Raw genomic sequence first — 26,617 nt, 5'->3', positions numbered from 1 at the left:
GTTGTTATATGTAAACCGATCCGATATGGTTATCACTATGAAGGTCAGTATAAAAAAGTGTTAAATAAATAAATATAGATCTTCTGTACACATAACTTTCCATACCTCCAATGACCAAATCTTTGATAAATTTGGTAAAACCCAGAGAATACCAGGGATATATGATTCTCACACCGTGATATTTGAAATCACACACTTTTAACCAAAACATATTTGGTTTCCACTGTCCGGATTTTTCTCTGAGGAAACCTGTAGAAACTTCCCACAATTGGATCACGGAGAACCAGGGACTTTTGCTGCACTCCATCATTTGGTTTCTAGCTGTTACAGCTTGGATGTCGAAGGGGACATAATATGGAATCTCACTTCTTCTAATAAAGTGTCTGAAAATCATCTGTCTTTTAGAAAGGAGTCCAGCAGGAGTTCTTAAAATTTTAAAAATGAGGAAGCTAGCAATTTTAATGTGAAAGATAGATCTGCCTCACCCAAAAACACTTGAATATATTCTAGATATTTCAGAATCTGTCCTCAAAATCAACTGTTAACATTAGCCTCAATACAGTTAGCACATATCACCATCATGTAGAAGAAAACATCTTTGGAAAGCCTCTAGTTGTCCATATCAGGTGGGGCTTGCTTAAATGGAAATCTCCAGTTAAGCCATTTACAGTGTCATATGACAGCATGGTTCTCACCCAGCTGATAAAAAATCTCTTTTCAGCTTCTAGATTTCTGTGAACTCAAGTACAGACATGCCAGTCTGCTGTAAATGAACTTCAGGCCTTGGTGGCTCTTTTTATGTGTTCTATTGTATCAAAGCTTTTATATTGCATATTTAACTGCATTGTACATTGCTTCAAGCCTACAGGATATGTATTTAGTTTTCTGTCAAGCTACATATGGAGGAGTAGCCTATTGGTTAGAGCAGTAGACTACAAACTAGGGAAACCAGGGTTCAAATCCCACTGCTGCTCCCTGTGACCTTGAGTAAGTCACTTTACTCTCTGTTGCCTCAGGTACAAACATTTTGTGTCTATGGGAAAATACCTTGATGAATCTGGTCCTTAGATTGTGAGCCCTCTGGGGACAGGGAGATATCTACAGGACCTGAATGTAATCTGCTTTGAAATGCCAAAAAAACAGAATTATAAATAAATAAGCATTATAAATAAGTCTTATAATATCACTTATAAGAACAAAATAAATTGCCTTGCTAGGTCAGACCAAGGGTCCATCAAGCCCAGCATCCTGTTTCCAACAGAGACCAAATCAGGCCACAAGAACATGGCAATTATCCAAACACTAAGAAGATCCCATGCTACTGATACAATTAATAGCAGTGGCTATTCCCTAAGTAAACTTGATTAATAGCCGTTAATGTACTTCTTCTCCAAGAACTTATCCACTCTATCACCTATCAACAATTTAATTTCACCCACTCTGAATAATGAATTCATAAATATATATAGTATGAAAGGGGAACATTCATAGTTAAACTACTTGTCAGGATATTTTTATGTTGGTAAGCCATTATATCATCATTATTGCCCCTTGTGTTTCATGTTTTAAGCAAACAAATTTATCTTTCGCAAAGCTTATCTGCAGTAGGATGACAATGTGGTGCTTCTAGCAATATCCAGTAGTACCCTACACGGCCACATTTCGAAGTATCTTCTTCTTCCTTGGGGGGTATTTGCACATCTTATTCTCGCACTGCTCCGTAACTCAATGTAGCCTGCCACGTCGGCACTCTTGCAGAAATGGTAATATCTATCAAGGTGGGAAACATCTAAAACGGACCAATCAGATCATTATCTGAATCATATGAACCAATAATCATTCAGTGGTCCTTCAAACATGCAATTTCATTTAAATATTATTAAACATCTCCAGAATAAATTAACACGAATTGTATTTAGAATGATGGCTATTGAATTTCTTCATTAAGTCCATGCGGTGTAACCGTATTAAGTGTATAAATTCAGTGAGGTTCTCTAGTTTAATTTAGCATCTCTATCATCTCTCATTTGTGGCAGTACTTGCTCCAAAACTATCCACTTCAGATCTTGAAAGGATTGGTCCAAATGCACACAGTGCTAGACAATCAGTGAAAACAGCTCCTGTGTTTGATAAGCTATACTTTGATAGGTCTGGAGGTCCATCCAATATATACTTTTGGGCAACGACGGATCAGCGCATACACTACATAATCTGACGTGCAATTGGTCAATGTTATCCTTCAAACTATAAAGTGTGTGAATGGATGTATCCATTCTTTGCCTTTTAAGGTGTTAATGCAAAAATCACATTTTGACATGCTGTGTATTTGTGTGCACTTTGATTGGTCTGTCTCATAATGAATATTTGGCAATATTGCATATACAACTTTATCTCTGTTTCTTGAAAAACTGGATGTAACTTCAACACATGCCAGTGCTTTTATCAATGCCACAACGTCCATTACTTTACCTCTGTATATGAACACACATACATATTTTTGTGTTTCCATATGAGATCTATATTGTGATTGTTTTCTGATTGAGAATCTATGGTCATTTGTATGCCTTTTTGAGTACTGACATTGGACATCCTTTTGCTTGAAATCTCCATGTTAAAATTAAAGCTTGTCGTATGTATTCCTCCTTGTCTCTACATATTCTTCTGATCCGGAAATAATGGCTCATAGGTAACCCTGCCTTAAGTGAATAAGGATGACGACTGTCATATTGCAAAAAATTGTGATCAGTGGGCTTCCTGTGTACCGAAGTTTTCAAAGATCTGTTGATTCTAAATAAATCTCTGCAGCAATATGTAATATAAAACTTTAATTAGAGTCAGACAGAGACAAAGGGGATGGGGACAGGGACCGGAACAAAGCACAAGGAAACAGTTTGTTCCGGGGGGGGGGGGGGGGACACAGGTCCATACAACTGCATAATCTCCAAGTCACCCCAAAGTTCCAGTAATGTGCATAACCTTTTATATCTTTCATACTGACCAATCAGAGCATATGCAGAGTGTTGATTCTAGATAAGTGCAGTGCATTTCATTTGAGAATGTATTAGACCAATCAGCTAATGGGTCTGGGGTGTTGGCTGGCTACATTCCAGCATGTAGTCAGAGTCCTCTGTTTCCTTAAATTCAAACTAGCATTCTTGAATACAGCAGAGATGAGGAACTTCAGAAAGTCAGTGCCAAATATAACATACAGATCCACATTCAAATTGTACCACCATATCTAAGTATATAATCTGTTTTGTGTCACTTTGAAACTGTAAATTGTAAATTCGGTTCTTGATTATTCAACCACTGATTGCCTCAGATTCATCCACTGATCCCTGCAGATTAGAAATATGGCAACTATGAATCTATACCAGGCCACAATCTTGGGCCACCAATGAGATGTGTGTACCACCCTTTCTTCAAGAAATCCCATGTACAGATTGGCCAAACTTTGCGCCAGTGGTGACCCCCATGCAAGGCCACATTTCGGGTGATAGAATTGATGGCCAAATAGAAAATAGTTATTCAATGTAGACATCGGTTTGTGATTTCTGCATTAACACCTTAACTTTTTTTTTTTCCATCAGCTGTGCTAAATCAATCTTGTACCAGATGTTATCACACATTCCATGTTCCAGCTTAAGATTGTGTGTGAATTCCACCTTAGTCAATCAGTAATCTTTCCAACATGTTTCTCTAGACCACATTGCTAAAAAGGCAAAATACTAGCATTAATCTCTGCATATCCACTTACACATGCAACTACTTTACAATGGATAGGTTTGAAAGTTGGATAGGATACATAGGATCCAAAAGTAAAATATTCTCCATAAATCCCCAAACTTATACTAACCCACCCTCATCCAGTCTTCTAGGACAAGCAAGATGGTAATGCTTACATATGGGTGACATCACCAGATGGAGCCCAGCACGGAAAACTTATGTCAAAGTTTCTAGAATTCGACTGGTAAACTGAGCATGCCACTATCCACGTGTCCATGTGGGGGTCCCTCTTCAATCTCTTCTTTTCCACGGAGCAGTCATCTTGCAGTTGTAGAGCTCATGCTCTTTGTTCAGAAAGTATTTTCTTGCTGGATCCCTCTTGATTCCTCCAATGTTTTTCTTAGTTGGTGGTGTGGTAAGTTTTGATTTTACCTTCTGTGCGGTCGATTCCCAGCAGTGCCATCTTCCATTGTCCGTTGGTTATCAACCGTGCGCTAGCCTCCTTTTCGTCATGGCGTCATCTGGTTTTCGTCGGTGCCCCCCCATGCCCTAGGACTATATCCCTCACAGATCCGCATGAGGTGTGTATCCTTTGCCTGGGGGCATTGCACAATGTCCAGGGCTGTGTTTTTGGGACCAGATCACCAACCAGGGCCAGCGTGCCCACCTACATAAGATGAAGCTGTTCAGATCCAAAAAGTCTGAACGTTCAACACCAGTGTCAGGAACGTTGATGCAGAAAGGACTTGGAGAGCCAATGGACACCGATCCCTCAGTGTCCAACCCTCCGCCAGGGCCTCCGGTGGAGAGGGGTGCCAGGGATCAGCTGTCGTCAGTCTCCTCTCATCGAGGACTTCAGGTTCATCTCCTCCTTCCTTGGGGCCGGGGAAAGACCGGGCCAAGCACAATGAGAAGACCAGGAAGCATCGTCATCAGTCTCTGCCCTCGCACGGTGCCAGGCACCAGCGTCTGCTGTGATGCCCCTGAAGCAACCCCGCAGCAAGGAGGTATCGCCCTCCATAGAAGCCAGGGGTCCAAAGCATTCCCCCTCCGATTTCGGTGCTGGGTACTGGTTCCTGGTTCCCCTCGGGGCTCCAAGGGAAATCTGGTTATGCCTCCTCCTCAGGCTGTCCTGTCCTCCGTGGCTTTTGAAAAGGAGCTTGAGTGTAGGGTGCTGGTTGACACCCCAGCAACTACCGGTGCCTCTTCCTCCCGATGGTATCCTCTGAGGAGGGGAGGGGCTGTCGAGGCCCGTGGTTAGCATTCCCTGGTCCAACTCCGGGTCCTTTGGGGCTCCAGGTGCCCTCGGTGCTGTCGATGCCCTAAGTGCCCAAGCCATTGGGCTTGGGAAGGCCTCCCCCACAGGTGCCCCTAGTGATGATGACGCCTCTTACAACCTGTGGAGAGATGATACCTCTGAGTCTTCCTCTGAGAACCGTCCCTCGATTCAGTCTCTTCCAGAGGAATGGCACCGGTCTCTGCCTGAGGACTTGACTTTTGTTGGGGTTGTGCGGGTCATGTCTGAGGCCATTCCATTCCAGCTTTTAACAGAGGAGGATACCAGACACTAGATGCTGGAAGTTCTCCAGTTTGTGATTGGTCTGAAAGAGGAGGTGGCAATTCCCATCCACAAGATTTTCAAGGAGTTGCTCCTTTGAATTTTGGCTCCCACCATCTCCGTGCCTCCAGTCAACAGGAAGGCTGATATGCTCTATCTGGTCAGGCAGGCTACAGGGTTTGAGAAGCATCAGCTCCTGCACCAGTTGGTGTCGTGGTGGAGTCTGCTCTTAAGAGGGCTTAAGCAGTCTCGCACCCATGCCTCCACCCCTCCAGGTTGGGAGCATAGGGCACTGGATGCATTGGGGAGGAAGGTGTTTCAGGGTGCGATGTTGATTGCCCGGATCGCCTCCTATTAGCTGTAAATGACACTATTCTCAGAATCTCTGGAAGCAAGTCCAGGAACTGTCCAAGCGCTTGCCTCAACAGCAGCAGGATGCCTTTGCACGGTCGTCCAGCAAGGTCTGGAATGCGGCAGTCAAGAGGTGTGTTCCACCTATGATGTTTTTGAGACAGTGGTGAGGATAGTGGCCTTGGGAATTGGTGCACACAGGTTGGCCTGGCTTAGGGCCTTGGATGTCCGCCCAGAAGTGCAGGAGATGCTCAAGGATCTACCCTGTACTGGCGACAACATCTTCGGTGATAAAGTGAGGAATGCTGTGGCTCATTTGAAGGATCATCATCTCGGCCAGTATGTCAGATCCACCATCCTCGGCCAGGAAGTCCTCGTGTCAGGGCCTAAGGAGGTCCTTTTACTGCCAGAGGAAGTACTACTATCCTCCCGCTTCTTGCATTTGAGCCCAACGGACGGGATCTAGGGGCTGTGCTAGGCAGCAGTGGACCCCCAAACCTCAGCCGCCACCCCAGTCAGGCCCCACTACTGGGTTTTGACTGGCTGCGAGGAAGCATAAGCCTACCACCCATACCCTTGACGCAGGACCTTCCGGTTGGGGGCAGACTATGGTTCTTTTGGGCCCGCTGGCCCAGCGTTATATCGGACCAGTGGGTTTTGTCATCGTGCATTGGGGGTACCGGCTGAATCTTTTGGGTGTCCCTCCAGACTCTCCCCCGTGCCCCTCGTGGGGGTCAGTCCTCGCATCAGGAAATACTGTTGGCGGAGCTAGCCGCCCTCATAATGACCAGAATCGTCGAGCCCGTTCCGCTGAGTCAGCGGGAGTGGGGGTTCTACTCCCATATCCGGACAAAGTCCCCCTGTTGTCTTTGGAATCAAGAAATATCTTCTTGATTAAGCTCCAATCCCTCTGTGAGGACAGCAGGATGTTAGTCCTCACACTTGGGTGACATTAGATGGAGCATGGCATAGGCTGGCATAGAAAACTAATGGCATAGGCTGGCATAGAAAACTAATATCAAAGTTTCTAGAAACTTTGACTGGCACATTGAGCATGCCCAGTATGCCGCTATCCACACGGCAGTCCCTCTTCAGTCTCGTAACATAGAATTAAAAAAAAAATATATATATAATAAACATAAGGAAACCCAACTCCGCAGGGTGGCGGGTGGTTTGCTGGGTCAGACCAAGGTCCATCTCTGACAGTGGACAATTCAGGTGACAAGTACTTGGCAGATTCCAAAAAAACAGATCTTTTTCTTGTTGCTCACTCTTGTGAATAAGCAGTTGCCTTCCTATGTCTGCCTGGCTAATAGTGGTTTATGGACTTCTCCAAGAATTTGTCCAATTCTCTTTTAAACTCCACTATGCTAGTCACCTTGACTATGTCCTAGGGCAACACATCCCACAGCTTGAATTTGTGGTGAGTGAAAAAATATTTTCCACAATTTGTTTTAAATCTGCTGGTTCTTAATTTTATGGCGTGTCTTCCCCCCCTCCCCCCTCTTTTTTTTGTGTGTTTTGAAAGAGTAAATAACAATCCCTATTTGCTCATTACACCCCCACTCATGATTTTATAAACTTCCATCATATCCTCTCCTTTCTTTTCCAAGTTGAAAAGCCCTAATTTGTTTAGTTTTTCTTCATAAGGGAGCCGTTCCATCCCTTTTATTATTTTTGTTGCCTTTCTCTGTACCTTTTCTAGTTCCACTATGTTGTTTTCCTTCTAAAAAAAAAAAAAAAAAAAAAGCATTTAGTGTGAAATCTGTATAAATTGTGAAAATAAATTTAAAATATACTGTGGTTCAGCTGGCACCATGATACGTATGTAGTTCTACATGCAGAAGCTAACACCCAAATTTAAAGTTTTCTATCTAGCAGAGTCTATGGCATGCAGATACATTGCTGAGACAATGGCATTGGCGTGTTGTGGGGTGCCGCATGATTGTCACTGGCAAAGAAGCAACTCTTAAGAGTTCAGCCTCAAAGAAGGCTTTCCTTCAAACCTTACTTTGATCTGAAATCATTCAGGTAGTCGTTTCTGGCATGGAAATGAGAAAACAGGGCAAGAGCACAAAACCAAAATTATCTGAAGGCATGTTTTTCTTTTCTAGGGAGCCTTGAACTATGACTTACCATACTCTATTGCTACCTTCCACCTTTTCTGCCAACCATGCTAAGGAAGTGCAAGCACACAGACAATTTTTAGTAGCTTTCATTTTTTAAATGTCCTTTTATTGCCTGCACTCCTCTGGGCTTGACAACTTCTTAGCTGGTGTGTATATATATATATATATATATATATATATATATATATATATATATATATGCAGATTCTCACATGGATGATAACATGGTTTGGAATATATCTGGTGAACAAGACTGGGCCTCATAACTAGATTCAAGGCCACAGGCTCAGCAAGTTTGTGTCAGACGGTACCAGCTAAATTGTAAGGCAAAGACAGATTACGTGATATGTACAGTTCTTACTGGCATTTACATTAAAACTGCAGGAGCCATCAAGTGCCATGAGTCATGCCAAGTGCCATGAGCCTGGTAGGCTCACTTCAGCAGAGTAGCTGCGCTAAACGCAGGAATGGCGGCTATTTTGTCTACATTCTCGGCTGCCTCGCAGCCCGCAGAGGGGGGAGGGGATTTCCCTTCCTCATTGTCCTCTGCAGCTGGTACCTCCAGGGAGGTACTAACCGCAGAGGACTTCCCGAACCCCTTCCCGAACCCCATCTAATATGCCTCACCAGCAAACATTTGACACAGTAGCTGTATATATTATACACTGTACATATTGTATATTTGCATATAATTAACCTCCTCTTTCTCTCTTTAATTCCTTCACCCCAGTTCAACAGCCCTTGTTAATTGTAACTGCATCTCTTCAGCACGTTTATTTATGTTCGTTGTTGTATTCATCGCACCCCTGTTTTTATGTAAACCGACATGATGTGAATTTTTCATGAATGCCGGTATAAAAAAACCTTAAATAAATAAAATAAATAAGTGACTCAACTTCCATCTTGTGTTGCTCAGGCCCATCCTCAGATGGGTTCAGTTGCACACTTCTTTATAGGGTGACTGCCTTGTCCTTACAACATTAGCACTGCTGAGTTGGCAACTGAATCTAGTTGGCTGGATGATGCAGGAATTATATCCCCTTTAATCATGTACAGTATATTGCATTTTTGCCCTTTGGAAATACAGAGAAGAACAATTCTGAAAACAAGACGTTCCAATGATAGTTAACCATTTAAAGTCCAACCCCTGGGTCTGAAGAGCCACATCACAAAAAGGACATTTATACACAATACGGTTGAAATTTGTCAGCATAATTAACACACAAAGACTCAGCTTGTGCTTCATCCCTAGAGGACCACTGTACACAATAACATTTCTAGGCATCAATGTTACAATTTACAGTTTAAGCAGAAGAAGCCAGAAGGGATGTCCACAATGTGTAGCCTGGAGGAAGACCTGCTGCCAAGTCTCCCCTGCCCTGTTTTGTGGTCTCTCCGGTGCTGACTGGATGCTGAGCTGCTGTGGATTTTGTCCCTTCTAACTGATGTTATCCTGCTTGATGTAAAGGTTGTTGGCTACTGCAGAGTATAGGTCACACTTGAAGCATTCCAAAAGGAGTCATCTCTTTAGGAGCTTCTTCAGGAGGAGCGGAGGGTTAATTATTTGGGGATAAAAAATGGGTTAGTGCTTAGTAAAAGGGTCATTTTTTATTAGTAGTTTGAATAGTTGGGGCAACAGTTTGGTCTTGCCTTAGTGAAAGTGAGTTAGTCTGAACTGTGCCCCAACTGTTAATGTTGTATTTTTTTATGTATTATTTTATGATGTATATTGTTTTTCATATGGTGGTCTTTTGATCTCTTGCTGTTTATTGTATTTCCACTTTTGTGAACCACTTTGGGCTGGACTATGTTTTAAGAAAGGCAGTATATAACTATTACATAATGAGAGAGATCTAATTGCAGCCTCTCTGAACAGGAAGATTCCCAACCTCAGTTCCAGGGGAGGGTCAGAGAGCAGACGATCATCAAATAAATTTTCCCTTTATTGGGGAAATGATCTTCTCCACATGTATCCTCAAATTTCTCTGATTGCAAAAATTGTATTAAAATGCAAAAGAGACTAGGACACTATGATCCTTATAGCTTAATTTTGGCCGAAACAGATTGGGTTCCTCTCCTTTGGGAGTTATTCATTAGGGAGTCAGTTTGGTTGGGGATACCCTAACCTTGCTAACTTAAACTAAGAAATGCCTCTTCATCCAAACATTTAGTTCTTGGCCATTACAACCTGAAAGTGGAGAGAAAAATAATTAGTTCCCTTTGATTCTCAGAAGGAATATCTTAGATACATCTGTCTTCTGAAAAATGATTCTAACAAAAGATTGTATGATATCAGATGGAAAGGTTTTGCCATCTAGTGTGAGGGAAAGGCCCTAGATCCTTTTCCTGCCCCATGCAAAAACTGCTAGACTACCTTCTGCATCTTTCAGAATCAGTTCTTAAAATAAATTCTGTTAGGGTGTCTTATTGCCACTATGTAAAAGATAAACCCCATCTCTTTGCACCCTTTAGTTGTAAATTCATGGAATTTCAAGTGAAGTTTCCAATTAAGCCTCCCATTATGTCAAAGAATTCCCCAAAGAATTCTTCAACTTTAACTCCTTGGCAGCCCAAAAGTACAAAATGCAATTCCCAACCTCCTGACAGTCTTAAAAGCTATAATCAACCCCACACAGAAGTTATCTGCCTCTGCCTATATTAGGCTATGTATATTGTATTTCTTTGTTTAACCCCATATATTCATTTCCAAGTTATTCTTCCTGTTCTCTGTAAGACATTTGCTTGTCACTGTTATTGTTCAAAATGTAAACCGAATTGATCAATAATTCTGTTATTGGAAAGTCGGTATAGAAAAAACTTTAAATAAATAAATAAATTATGTAATTTATTTATAATTTAAAAGTTTTTATATACCGTTTATACAAGCATATTGGTCTAAATGGTTTACAGATTGTAACAAAATAAATTAAAAATGTCATGGAATCTCATTGTGTTTTTGACCCAGTGGATTAATGTTCCTTTTGAGCTCTTTTGTGCTGAAGTACCTGACCTTGAATGCCATATTTTTGGTGGCAGTGGCCCACTAGCAGGCCGATGCAATATTGTCACGTGTTAAACAGGTGCTCATGATTGAGCACCTGCTCTCTTAATGCGTGCCGATCCACTTCTCTCAGGCGCTCAATTTAATATTTACATGGCTGCCATGATAAAAAGAAGGTGCTAGGGAAAGTTTTGCGACCCTAACGCCGCCTCAGCATCAGGTGCCCATAAGAGGTGGCTGTCAGAGGGTTAGGAAAATGGGCGCTTGTTAATTGAGAGTCCGTTTTCCTAACCTGACCTCTGGCATACTCTTTATTTTTTTACGGTTCTCCTTTTTCGGTTCCTCTTATTTAATATCGCCATGATATTAAGTCGGAGGAACTACAGAAAAACAGTATTTTCTGCTTTTCTGTAAACTTTTGGAGTCCTCAAGAATTAATGCCTGCTCCGGCATTAATTTTTTAGAGTAAAAATATGTGCGTTAAGCGCACTTTTTTTTTTTTTTTTTTGCATTTGGGGTCATAGCCAATAGGCTCATCAAAATGAATTTAGATGTGATGAGAGCTATTAGCAATGAGCATTTTGGATGCGCTAATCTCCATTTTGCATCAGGGGTTATGGACATGCATCCAAAACACGTCCAGTCGCGTGTTGAGCTGTATACTGGGCACAGTGCACAGTATTGCACGACCTGATAGTAAGCACCAGGCCTTAGCAATTTATCCAACTTATATTAAATTTCATCATAATAGAGTGGTTCTGCATATGCACCTGAGTTCCTGCCCAGGGTGGTGTGAGATTTCCATCTTAATTGGTTATTCTTCCAATTTTTTTCCCCTTGCCAGATGTCCATAAAGGTAAGCAAGCCCTGCACAATTTGGATTGCAAATTGTGCAAGGCGTGTTCACCTTAACCATAGCCTTTTAAGTGAAGTAAACTAATGCTAATAGAAAGTTCACTCACCTTTTTTGTTTGCATGACCCAAATCAGCCTGGGATTGTAATAAATAAAAACTGTTAATTGGATAGCAGATTGTATATCCTTCTTTTATTTCCGGGTAGGCCTAATTCTAGAATGGCATGTCAAGATGCATAATGTTAGTCATGGCAGCCTCAGTAGATCATCCAAGACTAGCCTCCATGGAGGAAATTTGAAAGGCTGCAATGTGGAGCTCAGTCCATCTATTTTCATCCCATTATTTGACTCCTGATGTGAGAGTAGGTTTGGACAGTCTGCCCTCCAGGGTCTGAGGATAATCACCCAATTCCATCCCTCCTAGGGCTCATTTTTATTATTTCAGGTTTGCCCACAAAAATAAAATAAAATGCATGTATTGAGCTTCTCCCAACAACAACAGAATAGAAATTTTGTTTTTCTGTTGGTGGTAGTATTTTTTTCCTATTATTTTTAGGGAACTGTTATGCTGAATGTCCTCAAAGAAATCAAAGTTGATTTACCTGTAACAGGTGCTCTCTGAGAGCAGCAGAATAATAGTTCACACATTCCCACCTACCTCCAGTAGAAGACATTTTCTATTAATGTTAATATGTAAGAATGAGGGGGCTCTATGTGATGACAAGTAATATGAGTCAACCTGCACATGCTCAGTTTGAGTATTCTAAAAGCTTAGAGTTGATGTCACCCCCATGTATGGACTTTATTCTGTTGTCCTCAGAAAACACCTGTTGCAGGTAAGTAACTTTGCTTTCTTTTGATAACTGGTCTTTCAGTGTTACTCATTTTAGTATAATTGTATTTGTTCATATTTGTAAATTGTGTTTTGATTGTTACTTTAACATAAGGACATGAAAACTAAACTAATGGTTAAAATTTTATCAGATATGCTTTAAAAGAGTTGCCAGATTGATATTCTTCAAAGATGTGATAGAAACAAAAGATTTGATTGATACACAGTTTAATTACTGTGAGCTGACTAGATTCTATTGATTAGAGGTTTGTTTCATGCTGTTTATTGGTCGGTTTATTGAAAACAGCAGCAGCCATCTAATTGCATGCCAGTTTAAAATAGTGTACCTGCGCCTGGATTTTTGTTCCCAATTGTGAATTTGACTAAGAAAAGACACTAGGAAAGTGAGTGGTCCTCCCCTAACAGCCTTTATTGCTAGATTTCTAAGTGTTCTTATGGTAAGCATTTCAGCAGTTTCCCAATTGAATATGTACTTTTTACGTGGATAGAACAATTTTCAAAGCCATTAATCCAGGTAAATTAGCGCCTCTAAAAATTGCCTTCCTTAGCCTGGGTTAAAGTATACATGGGCTTCCATAGCATGTGTGCTTTTAGCTGAATTATAAAATGTTTCCATGTATCTGTTTAGGTTGGGGGATTAAAATAGTGTGTACACATTACACTTTCAAAAGTAAATATGCTATTTTACCTCCGCTCAGCTTCCCGCACAAATAGCCAGAGCAGAGTATGCAGATAATTTTAGTTGCGTGCTTTGCAACAGCTAATTTTCAAAGGGAAACTACATGAGTGATTCTCCTTTGAAAATGGGCAACAATGTTCAAAGCTAAAAATATCCATGTACTTTGCAAACAACATGGGCTATTCAAAATAGCCCCCCCCCCTATATGTTTACTGAGTAGCTGGAGTTCTCATGTGAGATTCTGGTAGTCAAGTGAGATTTTATCAGCCCAGTGCTTTTCTGGCGTCTGATCCTTTTGAGATGACTACACTTGTTTGGCTTTCAGATCAGATAAATTGAGCAAGTGTATTGCTTCACTTAGCCATGCTCTCATTTGATTTGGAAGTATGTACAGCTTGAAGTTCATTTCATTTCCTTCTGGTGATGCTCAGGTTATTCATTGCTTGTGCAGGGTTTATTATCAGTTCAATAAATTAGCCTGAAGCAGTTACCTAAAAGCATCGTTGCAGAGGACTTCTCTTTTCAAAAAATGAAGCAGTATTGTTTCTTATTTTATATTGCTGTGGTATGATATGGGTTCTACTTGGACACTTTATGATTCTGAAAGACCCAAGGGAAACATTTAATTGCTCAGCTTTATGAGAAATGTGGCTTTTCATAGGTTTTGAGAGAACTTTGTGTCATGTTGTAATATAACCACTTTTGCTTGTTTTAGAGCCCCGTTGGTTAAATGTCCTATCATTTAAATAATAGTGTACTCCATTAATATTGTTTTGATTTTTCATGTACCGTTTTAAACATGATTATTGTATTTTCTGCACAAGAACCATGCACTACTATACACTCAGATACTTTTTTTAATTTATTGACTATTTCATTCTGTTAATAGAAATGATAATACCATACCCTCTTCCCACCTCCAGAATTGACTTTGCTGATATTCAAGATTTAAGATGTTTTCATTTTCTTTTACAGATCTTCGACCACAGAATTTGTTTCAGGGTCTTGCACACAGACCTGCTCCATCCCAGCAGCAGAGATATGACAGGTACAACTTCATAAAATATTTTTTCCTATTTCCTTAGCTTTTATTTACTCATCTCTAAGTTATATGATGGATTGCTATTTTGGAAATCTGGTTTTGTACTTGACTATACAAAATACTGGAATTTTGCTTGTATTGTTGGCAACTCAGTTTATTTTAAATATTAACTACATTTTATTAAAGTGGTGTTGTATATGTATTTATTTAAGGCTTTACATCTGTACTGCGGATTGCTGTGTTAAAACTCTGAAACTTCAAAATTAGCTTTCTTTTTTTTTTTTATTGCTTTGCAAACTTCTTTCCTGTTTCATTGGCCGTTATTGTAATGAAGCTTTAATGCTATGAAATTCAACACAGAGAGCTTAAATCGGCATTAGATTTTGGACAGGCTAAACAAATTTCTTTTTAGGAGGGTTGTGGAACTTAATGAGGCATAACTAATGGTGTTCCACTTTTATCATTTCTGTGCTGCAGTGACAGCATTAGTACAGACCAGCCATTGATTCTTGCTACAAACCTCTTGAAGTCCTAATCAACTTCTTTGGTACAACTTTTTCAGGGCTCACAAGCCTATTGTAGGGCAGTGTCAGTGTAGGTCAGTAGTTATTAGTTGCCACTGAAAACAGTTTCTTTAACTACTTAAGACTGAACTGAATTAAATACAGAAGGGACTCAGAAGAGGATTACAGAATCTGCAGTCCAATAAGTAGCATGGAACAGAAAGAATGTGACATGGTTTGATAATAAGGGATGTTTTACGTGTTATTTCATTGATAAAATGTGTATCGTTCAGATGGATGAACTGCAGAATACCTGAGAATAAAAAGTTTTGGATAACTGTTTTAGGATATCCGAAGAACAATTTAAGGAATACAAATCTAAAAACATTTTAATTCACTTTTCTGTGAACATACAGACCTCTCGTTTCTTTAGTTTGCCCAAAAGACTGGGTATTTGTTGCACCATAGTGGTAGTTAATCTTAAAATGTACGTAACACTGACTGGTTTGAATGTTTTTTAATCATCTCTCTGGTAGGCTTGAATTAACCAGGTCTGACCGTGGAGCTTTAAGTATCATTCCATTCTGAAAGGAATCAGGAAAAATAAGGAATATATAGTTCTCTCTTCATGACCATATTTTGAGAGCAAGTTTTCCTCACCTCCCCACCTCACAACAGCTATTCACATCCACTTTACTTCATTTGCTAGGTTAGAGGTTTAAAATGTCATTGCTGCAGAGACTTTTTTTCATTGTTTTTGGTTCTTATCTGGTGCCCTAGAGCTACCATTATTTCTATTTTAATTTTTGTTCACACTATTAAGAACATGGGTCCACTAATTTCCTGACACATTTTGTTGACTCCAAAAAGTAATTTAAATTAATTTAATAAATAAATTAATTTCAACTTTGGGGGTTTTCCGGCAGTAGTCTTGCAAATTCAAAGATGGGCTACCAAAATGGTACGGGGTCTGCTTAAGGAACTCAAAATGTACTCAGTGCAGAAAAGAAGGCAAAGGAGGGGGGCAGTATGATATAACTATTCAAACATTTGGTAGATATTTTCAGTAGGAAAAAAAATAAATTCAAAGGCAAGTTATGAGATGAATTTGTAGATAGGGAGACTCTGAGGCAATATGTAGAAATACTTCTTTTCGTACTTTCTGAAATAGACTATTAGCAAAAGTGATGGAAACCAAAACTGTGATAGAATGTACAATTGCTTGGGAGAGATGCAGAGGGCATTGATAAGAAAAGGAGTGGGGAAAAGTTGGGTAAAATGAGAAATCTGAGCCAACCCAGTGGCTCAGGTGACAAGTTCAGTACATGGGCATTTGGCAAGTCCCCATTTCAGTCCCCGAATCAGGTTTTCCAGCTCAGGGGACAGCTGGGGCTGGAATGCTGCAGAGGCAGTATTCAGCAGCTCCCAGAGTGGAGGGGAGTCATGGTCATTACTAAGGGTGACACCTGATGACCAGATTCAGGACCCATGATTGCAGGGTCCCAGAAGGAGTTCTGGTGCATGGCCCCTTGCTCAGGATCATCATTACAATGACCAGGTATGTTGGGGTGGGAGGATGGGGGAGAGTATGAAACTGGGGAAAAGTCCACAGGTACTTGCAAATGAAGGTTTATGGTTCCAGATTCCAACCCTGGTTCAGATTATTTGCAAAGGAGCAGGAGAAAACTAGGTTGAATTAAAAAAAAAAAAAAAAAAAAAAGGGGGGAATCCTGGGTAATGGTTTAGGTATGGAAGATTTTATATTCTGATCTACTTGGAACCGAAAAACGAAGACATCAGAAGTGATTTGGATGAAGAGCAAACTCCTAACAGAATACCATTCATTAGCTAGAATAGGCAAGGGACAACCAGGTAGACTGCGTTATCCTTGGATATTTTCTGTGATATGGTTATACTTACCTTTTTGTTTTCTTATAGAAAAAAGAGCATTAAAAGCATTCTATTTTCCCTTTTGTGTATATAAAAGGTAAGGTTAGGCAAAGTCTGTAGAGAGCTGGATTAAACATAACTGTCTGATTTGTCCTCACCTGCATCTTTTGTTGGTGAATACCACAAAAATCGGTGGGCTTTTCTCATTGTGTAGGATGCCAAGAAGGAGAGAAGAACTCCAATGACATATTGCACAACAAATGGGAAGGAATATGGCAGCATTTAGTGGGAAGGGCCTTCCATGAAGGCTTTTTTTTTTTTTTTTTTCATGTAGTAGGACTGAAAATACTAAGAGTGGACAAAGGAATTCCATTAAGTGTTACTGATTAAAACTTTTGTATCTAGGATAAGAACTTCAAAATAGTGTCCAAAATATAAGTAGTATTGTTATAAAAGAAGTAACTTATGTAAAAGATGATATTGGAGCATGAAATGTGTTCTTACTAAAAACATAGCAAATATGCAAAGTAAACAGCATACACACATAATTAAATATCGAAGACAAAAAAAATGTGTGGCTCAAAAAAATAAATTACTGTTCAATACACGAGTCCCCAATTTTATTTAGTTAGAAGCAACAGAAGAAATTCTCAGAATATAATAAAACTTTTTTTTGCAGACGATATGAATGCCCACTGGTCCCCCTGATGCAGCTTTGGTGCAAAACACAGCCATGTCGGGGTTCCCTGCTTACTAAAAACATATCTGTTTTCTCCAGCTGTGGATATGAACTATATGGTCTCTTGTTTGTGAATAATTTTTTCTTTACTTTCAGGTCTATCCAGTAAAGTGCGGCCGCATTTACCCCGCTCCTAACCCGCATTCTACTCACTTTCCGGCCGCGTTAGCCCTTCCTGCGATCCCGAATCCCCTTTAACCTACTCCTACCTCGTCCTAAAATCCCCGGGCAACCCCTTCCGCACGCGGCATGTATATTGCATGCAAACGAGCGAATTAGCTATTCCCTAGCATCCCGTAACCCGCGCCCTGACTATCGCTATTTTTCCCTGCCGTTTTGTCGCGCGTTTAACCTGCTAACTTACCGCCTACCCTTACCCTGCGGTAGAGGCAGGGGTAAGGGTAGGCGGCAAGCTTTCCCCCAGCCCCCCTCACCTGCCCCGGCCGCGATCATGGGTGCCGGTCTCCGGGGCAGCCCCAGTCCTCTCCCCTCCTCCCGAAGCAAAAAAAAAAAAAAAGCGAAAAAAAACGTTGCAGCCCCGTCCGATGTCCGGAGGGGGCTGCAAAAAGTAAGTTGCTTCACCGCTTCGTACTGCCAGCCCCTTCTTCCCTCCTCCCGGAGCAAGGCTGCTTTTCGCGCCCTGCTTCAGGAGGAGGGAAGAAGAGACACTGACAGTGTGAAGCGGCGAAGCAACTTACTTTTTGCAGCCCCCTCCGGACATCGGACTTCTCCTGCCTCCTGCTGCGCGACTTACTTTTTTTGCAGCCCTCCGGCCATCAGCAGGAACGGATCGTAGCTCCCCTGCCTCCCGGCGAAGATGGACGCCTGCACGGGGGAAAGCGGCCCCTGTGCAGGCGTCGCACAGGGGCGCGAAAAGCAGCCTTGCTCCAGGAGGAGGGAAGAAGAGACACTGACAGTGTGAAGCGGCGAAGCAACTTACTTTTTGCAGGCGTCCATCTTCGCGAGCAGCTGGAGGCAGGAGAGGTCGTCCGATGTCCGGAGGGGGCTGCAAAAAGTAAGCCGCTTCGTACTGCCAGTCCCTTCTCCCGGAGCAAGGCTGCTTTTCTCGCCCTGCTTCGGGAGGAGGGGAGGGGGGCTGGCAGTCCCGACTTCCTGGTATCTGTCATTTCAAATGACATTTGAAATGACAGATACCAGTGTGGCGTGAAGCGTTAGGCCTGCGCACCCAGGATACTGTATAGGCACTCTATCCAGTAAAATGGGTTGCGCGGGCCTAACGCTTCACGGACCCTTCTTAGACGCGGTTTACATTTGCATGAAATTATAGTTCAGGATCGAGCGGTAGGTGAGCTGCACTGTGCGTGCGGCAACTGCGGGTGCGCCGGGCACTAACGCAGCTCTTCCTACCGCTCGGTACTGGATAGACCTGTTTATTCTTAAAATGTATTACTGGACATCTCTACTACATTTTGCTCAACACAGCATAGGATTAGAGATCTTGTCTATAAAGTGAGCTGCATAGTTCAGATTGCAAATGTAAAAAATCCTGAATTGGTTAGACCTAATTTAGTTTTTCTCTATATTCCTCAAATACCATAAGTGGTTCTTTTAGAATAAAGGTTTAGAATGATCAAAGTAAACTTATGAAGTGCCAAAGAATTGATTCCTTATAGTACCACAGATTACATTAATTATGTTTTCAGTATGAGCCACTGCTTGTTATTATGCCTGTTTGAATATAATATACAGTTTTGCTCATAAGAAAACACGAGTGATTAGACAAAACACATCTGTTATTTTTAATGTGTTTCAAATTAAACTATTTTATGCATCACAGAATAGCACAATCAATAACCATAACAATAAAGGAAATAATAAAATGGTCCTGTTCAAAAGTTTACATATCCTTAGTTTTTAATATCGTGTATTGCCCCCTTTTGCCTCCATGACGGCTTGCAGTCTTCTGTGATAGTTGTGAATGAGGCTCTTTATTGTCTCATGTAGTAAAGCTTCCCATTCCTCTTGGCAAAAAACCTCCAGATCATGTAAATTATTTGGTTATCTAGCATGAACTGCATGTTTGAGTTTTCCCAAAAGTGGCTCAATGATGTTGAGGTCAGGAGACTGTGATGGCCACTCCAGAACCTTCACTTTCTGCTGCAGCCAATGAAGGGGGTCATCTTGGCCTTATGTTTTGGATCATCATGTTGGAAAGTTCAAATGCGCGCCATGTGCAGCTTCCTGGCTAATGAATGCAAATTCTCCTCCAATATTTTCTGATAAGATGCTGCATTCCTCCTGCCATCAGTTTTGACTAAATTCCCTGTGCCACTGTAGCTTCCACACCCCCAAAACAGCAGAAATCCACCTCCATGCGTCACGGTAGGGATGGTTTTCTTCTCTTCATAGGCCTTGTTGACTCCTCTCCAACTATAGTGTTTATGGTTATGACTATAAAATTCAATTTTGGTCTCATCACTCCAATTTACTTTGTTCCAGAAGTTTTGAGGTTTCTCTAAGTGATATATTATAAGTGGGCTGTTTTGTGACATTGGTGCAGCAATGGCCTTTTTCTGGCAACTCTACCATGCAGCCCATTTTTGTTCAAGTATTTCCTTATTTTGCATACTGAAATACCCACACTACTTTGTTTCAAAGAAGCCTGTATTTCAGTAGAAGTTGCTTATGGGTTTTTCTTTGCATCCCAACAAATTTTCCTGGCAGTTGTCTGTTATCTTTCTTGGTCTGGCTTGGTATTAACCAAGCCCATAATTTTCCACTTCTTGATCAAAGTTTGAACAGTATTGATTGGCATGTTCAAATATTTGGATATCTTTTTAGATCCTTTTCCTGATTTATAAAGTTGAACTACTTTTGCTCACAGATTTTTTGACAGTTCTTTTGCTTTCCCCATGCTTCAGTAATCACTAAAGTCAATGCAGCCCTGGATGAAATGCACAAGGGTTTATCAAGAACTAAGAAACTCATTGACTATTTATGCATAGACACTGATTACAATCAAGCAAGGCATAGGTTTGGATACCTACCCTTCACTGCCATCTCAACCTGTGTGTGTCAACTTGAGTATATATTATCAGCCCAAACATTCAAGGGTTTATAAACCTTGTCATTTTATTATTTCCTTTATTGCTATGGTTTGTTTAATGATTGTACTATTTTGTGTTGCATAAAACAGTTTAATTTGAAACACATTAAAAATAACAGACTTATTTTGTCTGATCACTCATGTTATCTTAAAATGCTACACATGGGTTTTAAACTTATGAGCACAACTGGTATGGGTATGTAGGTAGAGTTATGTTCTGAACTGCAATCAAATTTTATGGAACACCATTTAGCTTATTACAAACCTTTTGACTTTAAACTGCATTTGAAATATACCTTTTAGAAAATTTTGTCAGAGGAAATCATTTGCTAGAGTGAATTCAACAATCACCATTATAGATTGATTTTCAGCAGTACTAGAAATACCTTGCTTTGTGCTTAAAACAAAGTCTGCCATGGATTTTCAGAACACAAAATTGGTTGAAATAGGCAAGGTCAAGACATCTGATTTTCTCTAATGTAGTATTAGTCTTAACTTTGCTTGAGCTCAACATTGTAGCATTCATAGATTCCAATCTTTTCATTCCTTGAAGTTGAGAGGTATTAATGGGCACATTGAGTGCTTAAAATTAATGTATGCTTTATTATATATAATGTGGTAGCTGTATTTAAAAAATGGTATTTTATTTATTGCTCATAAATATTTACTTTGTAGTGGACAGTTCCTTTATTTTTGAAATGACAAAATTTTGTTGCATGAGCTACATTTTGTATGTGAAGATAGTTTTATAAACAAAAAAAAGTGGAAATGATTTTGATCTATTAAAGCAAGGGTGTCTTATCTTTTAATATTTTTCTTTCCCTTTACAATTCTTTAATCCTGTATTTCCGTTATCCTGTACTGCTCTTCATTTTTCATCTTGCTTGGATATTCCATGGAATTCTTCTATTTAATTAGTCTGAACACTGCTGTGAAGCTAAACGAGAATGAACTCAAGTGGCAGAAAAGTTGAGTCACTCTTTCCATTATAGAATGCCAGAGCAATGTGAAAAGGGAAGGGAGGCAGGAAGGGTAGTGCCTCTTCAGTAGAAGGTACGTTCAGATCCAGCTTAGGTGACTAGAGTCAAACAGGTGGCCTATGTGAAATGAGTTGGTGGTCTTTGTCCACTTCTGGGTACTATAACAAGCATTTATACCATGGCCCCTACCAGATATTTATGAATCTGTGAACTTTGCTGCTTACCTTGTGACGAGAACTTGAGGGAGGTAAAAATAAGGGGACTCTAGAATGCCGTCCTACAGACAAACCCAATGTTCATTAGAACACATGATATTCTTGGAATGGCAACAGTAGAAGGGTACTTTTAAAGTGGAAATATTTTTCCTTTGTGTTTTAAAGCTGTTTTGCTATGTAGTTAAGTGAGGCTCTCTTACAATTACAAAGTGATTTCAGTTCTATATAAATGATATGTAGGCGGAAACAATGTTGAGATCAGATTCCAGATAGAACTGGTTTGTAGACATGCATTTCAAGCCTCCTATGGAACTGGAGAAGAAATGGCATTGTGAATATTTGGCAAAAATTTGTTCTAGTGGAAGCAGGACAAGAGGGTAGAGAATGCAATTTATGTAAAACAGAAATAGTAATCAGTAAGATACAAAGATTTAAAAAAAAAAAACCAGGACTAGGAATGGTGAGGGGATTTTGAATTTATATGTTGTTTTTTGGTTTATTACTTAGAGAGAGAACTTTCAAATGGCCGTGCAGGCACATATATATGTGTGCCCAGAGATGCAGCAAATTTAAAACATGAGCACCAATACGAACGCATGTTATAAAATAGCCTATGTTGTGTATCTGTGTGCCTAATTTTAAGCTTGTGCGCGCCCAGCAGCGTAAATTGGCTTACAGACATGCAACTGCCTATATTTTAGAACTGACGCACATCCAGCCGAGAACCAGTTTCATCAGATCATCCACCAGTTTTCCCAGACCCCTCAAACTCCTCACAGATGCCCGAACCTTTTTTTTATTATTATTTTAATTTATACCTCCATTGCAGAAGTAAAAACTATGCAGCACTGGACCTGGGCACGCACTCTGGCACTTAGGTTCTTGCACACACATCTCTTGGCCCCAGCGCGGAACGCCCACACCATGCCCCTTTTTTGACTGATGCAAGACATTCACACACCGGCACATGTTTCCCGCCTTATAGAATCAGGTTGACATGCTAGTGATAGATGCGTGCCCAGCTTTTAAAATTCACCTTTAAATGAGCCAGCTATAGATTCAAATCTGGACCTGAGTACTGTCATTTCCAGCGAAAAATGATTCTTGGTCATGAATGTAGCATCTCTAGAAAACATTATCAGGTCAGTATTCAGCTCCAGTGTCCAGCTAAGTTTGGGACTAAGCCAGACAAATGGCAGGATTTAAAAATTGCCTGCCTGCTGAATACCACTGGGTTATCCAGCTAAGTAATTAGTTAGATGAACATTAGCCACCAATTTGGAGGAGTTCTCTGGGCAGAGATGAGTTATCCTGCTATGTTACCGTTTTATGCCAATATTCACTATTATTCAACTAAGTAAGCTGGATAACTTTAGGAATGCATAAAATCAGTCCTAAAGTTAGCCAGTAAACGTATCCAGCTAACTTCTCAATAGCCAGGTATATTCAGTGATGCACCCACATTGCTGAATATCTGGTTGTAAGTTAACTGCATAAGTTTATCTAGCTACCTCATCCTCTCCCCGCCTGGCTGAATCATGACTTGCAGGTGCGTTTCTGTAATTATATATTAGGTAAGAATGAGGGCAGGTAAGAGAATGCAGAATGTATGTAGAACCATTTTCAAAACTTGGGTTATCTATTGGGGATAGTGAGAGCATCTATCAAAGTGAGTTCATTGCCAAATTAAAAAAAAAAAAAAAAGAATAGGGGAAAGCAATTCAAAATTTATCTGGTTTTTGTTAGAATCTAGTAAAACCTGTTAATTATACTGTACATATGTTAACAAAATGTTTCAATATATCACATTTTGCTCCATGTGCAAAATTATTTAAATTGTCATTTCACATGCAGGATGTTTTGTATGTGTTCTATTATCCAGTTGCAAAACAGGAATGTTGTATTGGTTATTTCTATAATCTTGCTTTCCATAAGCCATTGGTTTAATTTGTTAGATTTTCTGTTTGATATATCACAGTGACCGATGCATTTTTGTGACATATTCCTTTGAAGACAGTCTGCAGGATCTACTGTGCCACTGCTTTGCTTTAGAGGATATATCTGCATGGCATATTTTATAAATAATTTTGATCAAACAGTGATATGCTGTATTGTACTGTGCTGCATGTTTATAATTGCAGAATATATATTTAAGAGTGATTAAAATTTTTCTTATTAGTAATCTGGGATGTCATACAAGTTTAGAACTGATATTGAATCTGTGTTCCCATATAAAACTGTACAGCAAATGTCAGTCAGTCCATGCCAATTAGCGCTTATGTTGCTAGGTCACCATGGTCAATTGAAAACTGCATCAATAGAACTTGAAAAGGTTTCTTCCCGATCAGACCTTCTGACATATTGAGCAGAATAATGGATGGGAAAAAAAACAGCCGAGGCCTCTACCCTAGATTCAGAATATGCAGCAGTAAGAATTCATTTGCAACCTGCAATTAACTGGAAAGAATGGGCTACTGGAAAGAATCTGGACTTTTAGAAAATAAAGCCTCATTCTCTTGTGTTGCGCATGTTTACTCTTTGGATGATGATTTAGATTTAACTTAGTGTTTTTGTTGTTGTTCTAAAATCTGTATTATAAGTCATTGCAGGCACTTGGAGAAACTCCTGCATGTAAAGTGAAAGAACTATATAAACCTGGTTAAGTAAAACAATATGTTCAGTCAACAGAAGCTGTCTTGGCACCAGGTTTAGAAGAAGAATACCTGTATTGATTGGTACTAAGCTGAATGCCAGAGTTCTAAAGGAGAATCGGAACTAAACCAATTAGAACATTTGTTTTAAAGTAGGATTTGTTTTGTTTGTCTTGCATTGCGTAAAATACTGTATCAAGAGTTGATTTGAATTGTCTGTTTGAAGCTGCAATGCAGAAGGATAAATTACTATTTCACAAATTCTTCACACAGAAATTATGGAAATGAGCCTCTCTTATCTTGGAACCGTATGCTGCAGTCACAGGGTTCTGCATTCCAACAAAATCAACACATGGGATCAGGCGGGCCAAGTAATTACTACCAGAGACGTGAAGATCGTGGGGAAAGAGCAAGACAGGTAATGAAGATGATAGGATTCAGCACTGTAATCTACTAGCATTTGTGGTCAATTGGGGAAAAAAAATCTTAACCAAAGTAGTTTGCATGCTCCAAAGTCAATTATTTTTATTCTGTTATATATTGCATTTTGATCACACCAGAGCATGGAATTATAGTCATTGGATCAATGCAGTACTAGGTTGGTTTTGTCACCTATAGATTACATAAGTAATCTGTTCAAAACTGAGCCTTTAATCAATTTGAGCTCACGTTTTAGGATTGTTCTCATGGAAAGAAAATGTTATACTAGAACAATTTTACTATATTTTGCATTTTTAGACTTTTATAAAAATGTTTACCTACAGTTTACCTATATTATACTTTGGTGTTTTGATGTATCCTGGTATATGCAGCATAGAGAGAAATATGCATTGTTTACAGAAGGTGGCTGTATTAATTATATATTTGTTTTCTGATTTTCTCTTACAGGAAAATACATTCCTCAAAATCTACTATATTTGAAAGTGTTCCTTGCTAATAAAATGTTAATGAAAACATATTGGGGAGGGAGCAGTGTGTGTATGTGTGTATATACACACACACATATTTGCCTTAATATTTTAATAGCTTGTAATATTTTCAAATATATTAAACAATGTAGATTTTATCTTCTTGTAAGAGAATACCTGAAAGCTATAGAAAATATATATGTAAGTAATGTATGCATGTGTATGTGTGTATAAAACTAAGGATGTCAGTTGTTGTGATGGTAAGCTCTATAAGGATAATGCACAAGTCATTACATGCATTTCAAAAAGAAATAAATGACTTTTACAAAATCGTGCTTTCTGCGTGGGAAGCATTAGGACATCGGTAAACACCATTAAAATACATTTAGCCTTTCTGTGGTATCTTTTTATGTAACTGATGCATTGTTTAAATTGTGTATGGAGCCGGAGCCATGTTGTTTAATTTGTTTGCTGTGTTGTTAATCCAGTAAATAAGCTTTTTTCTTTTGTGTATTTCCAGGGATATAATTCTGGCAGGAATTACCCTTTGCCACCTCCTTCTGGAAGATACAACTGGAATTAAGCCTTCCTGAAGCTCTTTTCTGACACTGTTGTCATAAAACCCGTGTTTTTAAGATACATGTGAAAATTAATCATCTTTATAAAACATTGAGCAGCAGTTTTAAAACCTTGATTTAACTGTATGTTATTGATGAGATCTGATTGCATAATTTGCCTTCAAAATTTTGTGTGCTTTGAAAATGTACTTTAGAATACATTTGTGTAATTTTACTTTGCTAAAAGAAACATGGGTTTGTTGCCCTATTTTAGTTGTAATTAATACCAAATGGACATTACTGCAAATGACAAAAAGAAATTTTATCTGTTCTTTATATAACCCTGAGTACACGTCACCTTGTCAGTAATGCACTGAAATTTGGATTAACTATCCTCTGTCCGGGACACAATGATAGGCAACATGATGTTTATGGCAGGTTCTGCAAAGCCTTTGTGATAGCTTTTTAAATGTACCTTTCATATACTTTTTTATTTTTGTTTTGCTGGATGTGTTTTATAAAGGTGTTACAACTTGTAAAATGTTTGTCATTTGTTATCTATCTACCTTTCCCACCATTGGGAATTGGAACGTACAAATATTTTTCAAGAGGAAGCCAGCTCCAGAAATAGGTTATATCCGTTCAGGTTAAAATATTTTACTGATGTAGCTTAAAAAAGTGCGCAATGTAGTTTTATTTTCGTTTTTGGCTTTTTATAGAACAAGTATAGGAGATTTGCAAAAAAATTAAAAAAAACTTTTTGTTTAGGTCATAGTATTAAAAAAAAAAAAAAAAAAACATTTTTTCCCAAGCTTATTTAGTTTTGGACTGCATAATGCATAATTATGTTTCTCTCTCTTCTCATTTTCCTAATGTAATTTCACTGATTTTCTAACCTTGGTGGTTGTATGCTG

At 39.6% G+C, this 26,617-nt stretch overlaps 1 protein-coding gene across 1 annotated transcript in view; it reads left to right on the top strand.

Annotated features, from left to right (window-relative positions):
• The window catches only part of XRN2 (5'-3' exoribonuclease 2), a 283,450-nt gene extending 257,206 nt beyond the window's left edge, over window positions 1–26,244 (top strand). Inside the window, exons 28-30 of the mRNA XM_029593758.1 lie at window positions 14,127–14,199; window positions 24,512–24,656; window positions 25,667–26,244. Of these exons, the coding sequence (XP_029449618.1) occupies window positions 14,127–14,199; window positions 24,512–24,656; window positions 25,667–25,729 (281 nt within the window). The 3' untranslated portion in view covers window positions 25,730–26,244. The remainder of the gene's footprint in view (window positions 1–14,126; window positions 14,200–24,511; window positions 24,657–25,666) is intronic.
• Window positions 26,245–26,617: the final 373 nt, after the last annotated feature.

The sequence above is a fragment of the Rhinatrema bivittatum genome, chromosome 3 (genome assembly GCF_901001135.1).
Source record: "Rhinatrema bivittatum chromosome 3, aRhiBiv1.1, whole genome shotgun sequence".
Taxonomy (NCBI): domain Eukaryota; kingdom Metazoa; phylum Chordata; class Amphibia; order Gymnophiona; family Rhinatrematidae; genus Rhinatrema; species Rhinatrema bivittatum.
Note: the sequence above shows the minus strand (reverse complement) of the source record. Positions and strands in the feature narration are given on the sequence as shown.